This window comes from Pavona decussata, unplaced genomic scaffold (genome assembly GCF_977016875.1).
Source record: "Pavona decussata unplaced genomic scaffold, jaPavDecu1.1 SCAFFOLD_416, whole genome shotgun sequence".
In the NCBI taxonomy this organism is placed as follows: domain Eukaryota; kingdom Metazoa; phylum Cnidaria; class Anthozoa; order Scleractinia; family Agariciidae; genus Pavona; species Pavona decussata.
In genome coordinates, this window is record NW_028145778.1 from 666,886 (window position 1) to 680,000 (window position 13,115).

The following is a 13,115-nucleotide window of genomic DNA, read 5'->3' on the forward strand; positions in this document are numbered from 1 at the left end:
CCAGTTTTCGTCGTGTGCGCGGATTAGGCTACATGACTGATTCAGAAATGCTGGAGTCAATGCACGAGAATGATATATTTTATGTGTTGCAAGAGTTTTCCAATGTGGTACATATGCTTTCAGTGATTCCTGCTACATCGTGTTCGGCAGAACGATCATTCAGTGCATTGCGCAGATTAAAAACTTACCCCCGTAGCACCATGGGGCAACAACGTCTCAGTAACATCGCACTTGTTAACATTGAAAGGGCATATACTAACTCTGCAGTCAACAATGACATGGATCGTATCATTGATATCTTCGGCCGGCAAAATGACAGAGACAGCTGTTTCTTTTAACGTGTTTTATTAGTTCATCGATGATAGATTCATATGTAAGAATATTTTTACTTCATATGTAGGCCTATGTTAGTGCATCGTATGACCCTCTTCTCTGTTCGACTGTTTCGTAAAATAGCCCATTTTACAGTTGTGTGCTAAATGACCTGGTCTTGGATTCTAAGCGAGGCTGGGGGTGACCTTGTTTTGATACAAACCTCACTGCCTTTCGTATGTAAATGTAAACTAGTTAGCATAAGAACAGCATGATCTACATATTAAAAGCAGTGAGGTCTGTATCAAAACAAGGTCACCCCCTGCCTCGCTTAGAATCGAACACCAGGTCACTTAGCACATAACTGTAAAATGGCCTTTTTGGGCAACTTGCGATAATTTTTTGGGCAACTGGTTCACCGCCCCCCCCCCCCCCCTCCCCGGGCAAAAAAATGCCCGTACGTCTATGCTTTTTATATTCTCTCTCGCAGCCGTTTTTAGTGTCGTCACCTAGCCTGCGTAGCTAGCGGTTTTTATGGGTGGGCTCACCGAAAAGCCGGGCACGAGGGCCAAAACGAGTGGCGAAGCCGCGGGGAAATGGGGCGAGGGCAACGCGGCGAAGCCGCTCGTTGACGCGGCTTCGCCGCGACTGTCGCGGTTCTCTCCCCATTTCACCCGCAGCTGCACCACTCGTTTTGGCCCGGCTTTCCCGCCCACCAAAACCGCCAGCTACGCAGGCTAGTCGTCACCCAACGCTCCACGCGTTGCGTGACAACACTAAAAGCGGCTGCGAGGGAGAGTACCTATGCTTAGGGGATTTTAAAATCATGACGATGTATATATTTGTCAAGAGAAAATGTCGGAGCTAAAAAGCCAAATTCATATCTGTAATGCCTAGTGACACATTTTATGCCTGTAACACTTGATAATAAAAACAATCCAGCCTAAGGGCAAAAACATTCGATTAAAAAAGCCAGCTCTTTATTTTTCTCAGTGAGACACGCACCGGGGCGTTTATTTCCTGTTGACGACGTTCAGTGGATCGTCAATTTGAAAGAGGAAATTTCTTAGTGAAGTACCGCACTTTTTTTGTCTTCGTTTGATTTCAAAGTGGTTTCTCACAGAACGTTGTTCACGCTCCATTTTCAGCTGAAAGATTGGCGCAGTTTTGCACCCAATTCGGGCTTGAATGGACGACAAGGAGATAACATTATTAAATTAAGCTTCTTTTTGTCGTCCATTCATGCCCAAATTGAATGCTGTGCGAGAAATGGGAAAAGAAAGCGGGGTCAACTAGGGCCCTGCTCAATGGCAAACTTTTGAGGATAAAAGGTTAGTTAGCATAACCAACCCCACAACACCCCCCACCTCCCTCCCACCCCTGTCAAATTGCTTCTTCTGTTTTCAAGGTTGCATCACAACTGAGAAGATGAAAAACAACCAAACAAAAACCAATGATGAGGTGACACGACAAACATAGTCTCATATTGTTTTCCTTTCGCTTTCCAAATCGCAGTCACTACCCTAACATTTACGAAACTGCGCTTTGACATGGCTTTCCGTGCCTAGTAAATTTTATTAAAGTCAAATTGACATTACAACTATAAAAAATAGCGATAAAATGTACATTTTTGTTGTAAACAAACTTTGAGTCTGTAAAAAATGTTTCCAAAAAATGTTTACAGTAATATACACCATAAAATAACTAATTCCTTATCATATTTGAACCTGATAGCTGAGTTTAATCGTTTGTCTCACGATTGAGTCACATAGATGTGGTTTGTGTTAACTGGTGGGTTTCTATCCTCTCTTAGGCTATTGTTGATTGGAGGATTTCAATCCTCGTCATTCAGACTAGATATTGTTCCATCAGCGGTCCGCCTTGGGACCGATCGGCTGCTGTGTTGTTTAATCGTGGCCGTCCACGCTTCTGGAATTTCAATTCCATTGTCCCTGTTGATGTTGTCAAACCAAGGTGCTACTTATACTGTTACGCAATCAGTCGACACCATCGCCTGATGAAGACCAGCAGTATAGCGGTCCAAACGTCGCAAAGCACATCTATGTGACTCAATCGTGAGACAAACGATTAAACTCAGCTATCATTTCAAACCACGATGACGAACACCTTTCATAATATATTTGAACCTGAAAGTACTCAGTTATTTGGAAATATGTTATCGGATATTTAAACGTAAAGGTAAACAAATTAAGTCTACGCTGAAGCTTCCTATAACAAATTTCCAAATAACTACTTTCACTACTAAAATACAGTCTATCTTATTATAGTAAAAATATAAATGTCCTCATGCAATGTTAAATCACAAATAACAGTACCATGTACCAGAAAACTATATAAAATAACCTTAATATACAGAAAAGCTACTGTCTATAAGTTATACAAATGAAAATACAGTCGAAGCTCTCAAAAGCGATCACCTCGGGAATTGGTCGTAACTAGAGCTGGTCGCTTACGAGAACGCACTCTCGTTAGCGACCAAAAGCTGAAGCAATAAAAGCTGGTCACTTACCAGAGCTTTCAGCATAAAGCGCTCTACCTCGGTCTCAGGGTAACACTCTTGATCCAGCCGTAAATCATCTTGAATTTTAGATTCGAGATCTTTATCTACGAACGGTAATTCGCCAGTGCTATATTACTGTAATTACCGTAACACGTATCAGAATCTTTGAGTGGTCACTTACGAGAGCTTAAAAAACAAAGGAAAAGGCCAGTTGGAAATTCTCAAAAGTGGTCGCGGTCGCTTATGGGAACGGTCGCTTACGAGAGCATTTGATTACAGAGTTTAAGTGAAAATTCAAACGGGGTTTCACATAGCTGGTCGCTTACGAGAGTGGTCGCAAGAAGAGCTTCAACTGTACCTAAATTTAAAAAAATAAACTGTCATATGTTATTTTTTTAACACACGTTTCCAAAATAAAAAAAATCAAAGCAATTCTACGTTGACAATAACTCAAACTTGCACACAGATTCTTCTGTAAATTTATCGTATTCCTTTTGCGTTTTTCAACCGTTACTACCATATTTTCCAACAGTCTTTACTTAAAAGAGGTTAAAAGTTTTAACGACATTACAGTACTTGTGTGGTCGTGAAACACTAAAATCTAACCTCTTACTAACCGAGCGCGAGGGCCGTACTGGGGAATATTGGCCCAAGGTCGTGACAGTACGGACCGAGCGCAGCGAGGTCCGTACAAAAGCGACCGAGGGCCAATATTCCCCAGTACGGCTCGAGCAAGCTAGGTTAGTAAGTAGTTTATTATATGGCATCATTTCTTTGGCCGAACGGACACTTCCGGTTGTTTCATTCAAGTCAACTTCCGGCATGATGCCAGCGATGTAAGGGATTTTTCCCGCTTTTGATGACGCGAGCATCACAGAAACGAAAAGAACGATTTATAACACGAGTTCTAAAACACTTGTGTGGTTTATTTTATGCTGAAAAGATCAAGCATTTGCTGACTTAAGAAAGGGAAAAATCACAAAACAGGAAATCAGCGGAGTTTGAAAATGTAAAGTTTACAGAGTAAAAAAAAAACTGACTTCTTGTGAGAAGAAAGGTCGACAGTCAATCATCGTCGTCACTTTCAATAACAAGTCGACACTTTTTTTCGGTCTGTACAAATTTCACATTTCCATGAAAGATCTGGAAAGTACAGCCACTGATGGAACTAATGTTAGCTCCTGCAAAGACCGGAGCGGCGGAGGATAGTAGTGGATCCACGCTAAACTTCATCATGGAATTTGCGGCCGTGCTGGTAAAGGCGTTTTCACTGGAAGAACACGAGGCCATTTGAAGGTCTTGAACACTTGAAACCGTCGATTCTTCACTACCGGAATGGGCCCTGCTGAGTGTTAACGACATTCTTCTTTGATGAGTGGAGCTTGCCGGCTTGTACGACTGGAGACTTTCCGTGTTTTTGTGGCCACTGAGCTGAGCAACAAAGTTCTCGGGAATATCAGCATCGAGCAGCCTGGAGATACACGTTTTACGCAATGAGTGGTTGGTAATTTGTTTTCCCTCTCTTTGAAGACCAGCCTTTTGGGCTGCTGTGGACAACTATTTCCCGATTTCATTCTTTCCGAGAGGCGACTTCATGTACCAAACATTATCTTGCGAGCTTCTATTATGCCGTACTGCTAAATAAAATGGGGACTCTGGTTTGTTCATTTCTACTGGTCTGTGGCTTTTGAACGTTTTGTAGAACTTCACTGGACATCGTTCTGTCTTGGTAGCGTAAACCTTTGGTTGAAAAGCCCTTCGGTGACCTTTTTCTTGACCATGACGAGTCTTCGTGCCTCGTTCTGCAAGCCAAACAAGCATTTCTCCACCATCTTTATCTTCTTGGAGCTGAACATCTCCCCAGCGCAGCTTTCGGCTTTCGTCTCTCGCCCGAAAACCGAGGTGAAGAGACAAGAGCCACCAAACTGTTCGCTGCAGCGAAACTGGATTGTGATCACCAAATTCTCCTGTCTCAAAGAGAGCATCTTCTTCATCGTCTTCGAGTGCCGTGGCAGCTTGCGGTTTGTTACCTTTACCGTGTCCATGAACAAGCGACTTGCGTTTCGCAGAGAGAACTTTCCTCGACTTTTCAAAGTCCTTGTCCTTCAATATGTTAACTGAAGAACCTTTCTCACTTAAATATCTTTGGATACTTCGTTGAAAACCAGATATGGTGTCTGGTTCGTACTCTTCTCCATTTTTCTTCCGGATATTCATGAAGAACTTGCACAGGAGGTGGTCAAGTTCGGGCGCAGGTAAGCTTTCGACCGTTTTTCCACTCATGCCAATTGTTTCCATGTAGCGGGAGAGAGTGTTCATGTCCGTTGTAGTTTTCTTGGTAGTATTGGCACTTTTCTGGTTCTTAATAAAACCTTCTATTTCTTCCTGGCTCTCGCTTATGCGGTTTGCCTCGATGCTCGTCTCATATTAGGGAGCTTAAGCAACGACGACGGCAACGGCAACGAAAACGTCACCTGAAAATATATCTTTATTTCATTTGTGCTACTTCGGGATTATTTCAACTCGCTCAAATTTTACAAAAATGGCGAACTATCCAGGAACCAAATCGGTAGGAGTGGCGTACAAATTAAAAAAGAAAATGAAAAATTCACCGTCGTGCGTTCACGTTCTCCACAAAACCTTAAATGTAGTCATTTCACGTTGTTGTTTTGCAGAGGACGGCCAAGAAATGTACCAAAATGTAAAACGCACGTGCAGAGCGATTGTTTTTGCTCATTTTAACCCTAATTGTTTTGCGGCGTTGTCGTTGCCGTCGCGGTCGTCGTTGCTTAAGATCCCTAATAAAACCATGGATCCTAGAAAGATCCATGATAAAACTCACTTGGCGAGTGTTCGAATTCTTCGTCGTCTTCCATGTTGTCAGTAAGACTCAAACTTAGAAACAGTTACTTTTTAAAATTATATTTTGCTTTTACCAAGGATTTTAACGCATTTTTTTTTTTTTTTTTTTTTTACTTTTTGTGTTTCGCGCAGCTTTGAATTTCCCGGGAGTGAAAAAAAAATACACAAACGGACCGTTTCCATGGTAATGGTCCGTACTGTAAAATCCCGACCGAAAATTAGCCAATGAGAGCGCACCATTTGACCTAAGAATTGCTTGCCATATAATAAACAGTAATAATTTAAAAAATTATATTTAAAATTCAGTCACTAATAGCTAAAATTAACTGTTCTGTTGCTACCATACTGTTAGGGAGAACACTGTATTAAAGTCTACGTTCTTTAACTAAACATTCAGCATTATTTTGGTGCTAGAACACAGGGTGGATGCAATAATTGTTCTATGTTTGGTGCCACAGTGGAATCTATCCTTACGGACACCTTTATAATACGACACCTCTCTATAATGGACACCTCTATATTACGGACACCTCTATATTACGGACACCTCTATATTACGGACACCTCTATATTACGGACACCTTTATAATACAGACAGCTCTATACAGGGGCAACCAACGATAGTTTTCACTCAAATCCATTGAAACACTGTTTTAGGCTATCTGGAGTGCCTTTAAAGTTCTGTAGGTTCATTTCAGGCCGCGCTATAATATTTTTATCTGTTCGGTCATTCTAGGGGAACTTGAGTCTTTTCGAAATTACTAGGGCATTTTTGACCATTTCTCGAAAACCTTAGGTCTTATTTCCTTTCCGAAAATCTTAGCTGACCTTTCCTCGGTACCCGAAACCAAATTTTTATCAATCCGAAAACACTAGGCCTTAAATTTCCCATATCAAAAACGTTCGAGGTAAAAATTCCCTTAAGAAAATTGTAGGGGATTAGGGGCCTTCCGAACAGATAATTTACCTAAACGATCCGTTGGGTGCCCCTGTCTATAACACAAACACCTCTCTATTACGGGCACCTCTATAATACGGACACCTCAACAATACGGACACTTCTCTGTTACGGACACCTTTATAATACGGGCACCTCTATAATACAGACACCTCTATAATACGGACACCTCTATAACACGGACACCTCTATAATACAGACACCTTTACAATACAGACACCTCTACAATACAGACACCTCTCTATCATGGACACCTCTCTATTACGGACACCTCTATAATACGGACAGTTCACTTGGTCCCCGAGAGACAGGACTCCATATAAAGCCTTCTTCTCTAAAGCAGACACCTCTATAATACGGACACTTACTCTTGTCCCTAGTGTCTGTACGCTTGCTTTTTCAAAAAAATATTTCAACAACTGATGTATCTACCTTTAATGTCATAAACGAAAATTTAGTTCCCACTGCTTGACAGTGAGTACGTACTAAATAACTTTACATCGGTCACTGCATTCTTCCAATAACGTGCGTGTTGTTTGTACCAAACCTAACCAAAATTAATCCTATGTTTCAGAATAAACTCACTGGTTGGAGTGTACTGTTACCTATCGAGCGACAAGGTCCCGTTTCCTTCGTTACCAATTTGGGAGGTTTGTTCAGACGCTTTGAAAGCAAAAGTTCTTAATATACAATGAAAACGTCGATGCCCTTCTTACAACACCTCTGCGCTCAAGCAACAGCTGTTACCACAGCAATGGTAACGTAGAAAACTGCATTTTAAATAATATCTAATATCTCGAGAGCTAGTAAAAGACTTGAGCAACTTTAAAAACCTTTATAGCTTCTAAGCGAAATTAATAGAAAATTTGCGAGAGCATTTTCAAGTAAACAAGGAATCAACTTTCACGGGCTAATTTTGGCTATTTCCATATTTTGAACAAAAAAACATTTTTACCTTGTCTTTTCTGTCCAAAGGTGTTTAATCGTGTCAAAATGTAAATGTACCTGATAATTTCCCAACCTACAGAGTATTACACTTACCGAGTGCTAAAAGAAGAAAGAAGCTAACGTCCTCCCTTACTAAGGAGATATTTGACAGCTTTAGCGTTACCGTTAGATATTGCCACCATCAGCGCTGTTTCACCATTGTTATTCCTTGAATTAATGTTAAGTTCAAGAGACAGCAGCTTCTCAATGATTTTATCACTATTGCCCTTCGCAGCCCAGTGCAGCACTGTCCATCCATTGTTGTCTTTCAAAGTCCCATCTGCGTCTCTTTCTAGAAGAAGGCTAAATGCATTTAATCTCCCATTAGAAGCTGCAATCATCAATGGTGTTAAACCATCACTGCTCCTTGAATCAATGTCAAGAGTACGAGACAGCAGCTCCTCAATGATTTTATCACTATTGCCCTTCGCAGCCCAGTGCAGCACTGTCAATCCATTGTTGTCTTTCAAAGTCCCATCTGCGTCTCTTTCTAGAAGAAGGCTAAATGCATTTAATCTCCCATTAGAAGCTGCAATCATCAATGGTGTTAAACCATCACTGCTCCTTGAATCAATGTCAAGAGTACGAGACAGCAGCTCCTCAATGATTTTATCATTATTGCCATTCGCAGCAAAGTGCAGCAATGTCAATCCATTGTTGTCTTTCAAAGTCGGCTCTGCGCCTCTTTCTAGAAGAAGGTTAAATGCATTTAATCTCTCTTGAGAAACTGCAATCATCAATGGTGTTGAACCATCACTGCTCCTTGAATCAATGTCAAGTCTACGAGACAGCAACTCCTCAATGATTTTATCATTATTGCCACACGCAGCCCAGTGCAGCACTGTCCATCCATTGTTGTTTTTCAAAGTGGGATTTGCGTCTCTTTCTAGAAGAAGGTTAAATGCATTTAATCTCCCATTAGCAGCTGCAGACATTAATGGTGTTAAACCAGTACTGCTCCTTGAATCAATGTCAAGTCTACAAGACAGCAACTCCTCAATGATTTTATCATTATTGCCATACGCAGCCCAGTGCAGCACTGTCCTTCCATTGTTGTCTTTCAAAGTGGGATTTGCGCCTCTTTCTAGAAGAAGGTTAAAGGCATTTAATCTCCCATTACAAGCTGCAATCATCAATGGTGTTGAACCATGAGCACTGTTCTTTGAATCAACGTCAAGTCTACGAGACAGCAACTCCTCAATGATTTTATCATTATTGCCATTCGCAGCACTGTGCAGCACTGTCCATCCATTGTTGCCTTTCAAAGTCGGATCTGCGCCTCTTTCTAGAAGAAGGTTAAATGCATTTAATCTCCCATTAGAAGCTGCAATCATCAATGGTGTTCTACCATCACTGTTCCTTGAATCAATGTCAAATCCAAGAGGCAGTATTTCCAAAAGCGTGTCAACGTCTCCATTCTGTGCGGCTGCATGCAGCAACGTCCCCTCATTGTTTCCATGGTCTCTTTCTTGTGAATCAACTGTGGTAGTTTTCTGACCAATGGCTGGGACACTGCATTCTATTGAGACCAAATAGTTATGAAATGAGACAGGAAGTGGATAAACAACCAAACGAAACCCAGTTAAGTGCGTTGAGCAAAAATTTGAAAGGTATCCTATTTTTGGCAGATGTTGTTAACGACAATTTTGCTTTGACAGTTAGTACTTTTAATGTACTTTGGTTGCAAGTGCATCGAGAACTTTTGATTTGAGTATTGCCACCTTCTTCCCAGTCCTCTCATGCCGGACACGCTCTTAAGGGGGAGTTACACCTGAACGCTATTTTTCCGCCACTTGACATGGCTTTAATGGAAATATCTCGTTCGTGTTTCAAAGAATCCAAAAACCCTATCATCAGATTGTCAATCTGTGTTGTGGGGTATTTTGTGAATTTTTGGGTGATTTTTGGGTGTATCTGGAAGGAGTAGTTTTTCTAGAAAGATTGGTAAAATGAAGAGAAATAAGAAATATTGAAGATTTAGTGAAGTTTTAAAATTGGAATTTGTAGTTAATAATTAATAGACGGATACCAAGTTAGTCCACTAGCAAACTGGGGTGCTCTTGCGTGGGTATCAACTGTCTGTTAGTGTTTTTAAAACCTCTTCAAATTTTATTGAAATTTAGGTGTAACGCCCCCTTAACAATCATGGCCTTTCTTTCTATTCTGGAAGATTAAAAAACGAAACCGCTAAATAAATTTCTAACAACTAAAAAAATCCATGCTATCGCACAAAAATGTCATTTTCAACTTTTTTTTTTACAACTTTTTTCCTTAGATTACAGGAAAAAGAAAGTGTAACTCATTTTTTACCTCACTATATGAACAACACTGATACATTTCTAAATTTTCTGCAGTTATCAGTACTCAGTATCTGTCATTTTCAGCCGACAATTCAAAGTGTCGAAAATATTTAGCAATGCTGCTAATTGTGGACTCTGCTAACCTACTAGTAAAATATATTTGTACCGTGCGAAGTCAAAAAGAGGAAGGTGATTTACAGTTTTAAAATATATAATTGAATTAAAAATAAAATAACAAAAGCGTTATCAGGTAACTGTACAAAATATAAAGTAAAGTGAGTCCTGGATAAACCAGGTTGTTAAAAAAATCTCAATTCTTTGGTTCAAATTTTTCCATCATTGGAAAACTAATTCCTTTCGTTTTCGAGGGCCAAATATGTCGTTAAAACTAAGAAAAAAGGGCCAGCTGGCATTTTCGTAAAGCCAACAACAGCTCGCCAACTCGGGGAATAATTGACTCCTAATTGAAGAAAACTGTTTCGTTCAGTTTCTTAGGACTAATAAAACTGTGGTTTTTGTCGTGTATTACATGAAATAGTAACCTAGGCAGAGAGTATTTTGGAATTGGAGTAATAAAGAAAGCACGTGATCGACTAGTGTTGTGTCTTTCTCTGGGCTAGTTTTTTTGACTAGCATTCCTCTAATTTATATATTAAGAGGATACGACAGTTTCCAGTTCGATTGTTAAGCAAATTGATTTTGCTGCTGCTGTTGTTGCGTGAAAGTTGTGCCGATCTCTACATTACCACTTCACATAGCCGTAACAAATTAAAGTTGCATTCAAGCTTTCATTTTGGTCATTTTTTATTTATTTCTCTTGGCACTTTAGTTTTTCATTCACCTGTTTTGCTTCTAATCTTCTACATAGTTTTAATTGTGTTGCTATGAATTCTAGTTTACGAAGAAGACGTGTTATCTTGATGTGGCACAGACAGTATACTCATGTTTTTCGTTTTGCTTGGTCTCTTAAAGAAAACTAGGCTCTCTTTCCCTCCTTAAACCCTTAAAGAAAGATCACTTTCAGTGTAAAAATTACAGTCGCGTTTTTATACGTATGAAAAGCGTGTATTGCTAGATACAGTGTTTTGATACGTCTGTTTAAAATTTTGCCGGTAGCCACTGATACAGCAGGGCGGAGGGAAACAAAAAGTGTCTTGTCTCATTAGAGAAACCGGCAGGATAGAACATCGCGCCTCCACTATCAGTGATCTGTTACCATGATTATTAGTTATTATTTATATTTACAAAAACAGGCAATTCAAACAAAGATGGTAAAACAGCCCAATTAAAAATAATGTCTAAGTAATACGATTTGATGCATCAGCAAAAGAAAGGCCGGGAATTGCCAACTGGCGTAATGTCGAGTAACTTTTTAATCAAGTAATCTGTAGCCATTAACATTGGTAGTCCTAAACTCCAGCTAAACTCCAGTTTCTTCTTTCCCTTTCCCCCCCCCCCCCCCTCTCCTCCTCGCTAAAATGGGAAGCTACTCTTTATCACATGTCTGGTTTTATCTGAAAGGGAAAAGATAAATTGGCCACTAAACAGAGATACAATAGCTGACGTTTAAGGCGGAAGTATCACGAAAATTTGCTGTCATTTCAAAACCCCAAAATGTTTGACTGTCAGCAGAAACAACAAAATAATTGTCAAGTTTGTCAAAAATTATCACCCCAGTGCAACAAAACTGTCGATTAGTGCCTCTAGCCAGGGACAGGGTAGGCCGGTTTGGAATGAAACTTGAAAAATATTAGGCTAATGTTTTTCAAGTTCTCGCATTTTTGTTTCCAAAATGCGCTAGAACAGATCACAAGTTGTTTCTTTCAAGAATTGGGTTGATTTCTTTCCTCTCGTTGTTCTAGAATTATTTGGCAGCTGATTGAAGGTCCTATTTCATCATTTTTAACAAAAGATATCAAAAACCCCATGATACTTCCCCTTTAAAGCATTAGCCCTTCGTCGGAGCATATTCGTTTTTCTCCCCCACCAAAGTAGCGTAGGTCCGTTTGAGGAATACATTGTGTGTTGTGCCGCACAGCACTAATGACCCATAACTCTGTAATGAAACTTGTTTAATTGGCGAGTTGCTCTTATGAGCTCCCAACTGCGAGTGAGGGAAAATGGGAAACCATACAATAACACAACGATAAATATTCTAAGACCTTGGTAGGAAACGATCCTATGACCTCCAAAACTTGTAATAATATTTATAGCGAATTTAGGGGAATGAAGCTAACCGCTCTCAAAGGCTTCGGAAACTGTCTTGTCAGAGTAGCTTGGTTCATTCTCCTTAATGACACTAAATTTTGATCTGTAACTGGTGAAACTGGAATCACTATTTGCACGCCGATCGGGGGGGGGGGGGGGGGTACTCCCTTATATGGGCTATATAGGTATGTGCGGCCCCAAAGGGTATCGTTTTTTAGCCGCTTTGGTCATAAATAGGGTATCAAGTTTAGCCATTTTGGTAATAAATAGGGTATCGATCTTTGCACTGAAGTCTTAAATTCGTTTTTGTTTTTTGAGGTTTTTTTTTGTTTGTTTTTGTTTTTTTGAAGAAGCTACTTCTTCATATCACAATGTTTACGGCAACTGAACGCTTGTCACGCGCTGGGCTCGAGGGGATTTTGAACTGAAGTTGACCAGACACTATCAGGTCTTAAAGAGGATATCAAAGTTTTGGTCAGGCCATAAATAGGGTAGGGAAAATCGCAGATTTTGCTCATAAATAGGGTAAGAGTTTTGGGAAGCGGGAGTACCCCCCCCCCCCCCCCTTGGGACGCCAATCAACTCCATGAAGCAACCCGTACAGAGCTAAGAATTACGCTTAGATGAAAGTTTTTATATTTTATAGTCGCGGATACAATTAAAAATAAAACGAATACCATAATAAATATGAACTGCATATAACTGAACTGAATAATAAATAAGAAAAATCGGTGTCAACAGAGTTGACAATCTCATGCACCACTGACTTCACTGATTTGAAAGGCACATGAGGGGACTAGTCGCGGGGACTTGTCTCAGGGACTAGTCCGCTGTAGGGTTTACACGATGGGACAAGTCCCTTGAAGGGTTTACACGCGGGGACCTGTTACACATCAAAATAGAAAAATTTAGGGCGACTTCACTGAAATTATGGGAAACGTAGAGACGAAAAAGCAGCGGTCTTCAA

At 40.3% G+C, this 13,115-nt stretch overlaps 2 protein-coding genes across 2 annotated transcripts in view; both read right to left on the bottom strand.

Moving 5' to 3' along the window:
• LOC146450920 (uncharacterized) overlaps window positions 1-13,115 on the bottom strand; it is a 51,576-nt gene that overhangs the window by 20,067 nt on the left and 18,394 nt on the right. The window lies entirely within an intron of this gene.
• Window positions 7,718-9,274, bottom strand: LOC146450921 (uncharacterized; the record flags this gene model as incomplete). Its single annotated transcript, XM_085099830.1, has 1 exon — window positions 7,718-9,274. A coding segment is annotated over one exon (1,557 nt), but the record flags the coding sequence as incomplete, so codon positions are not given.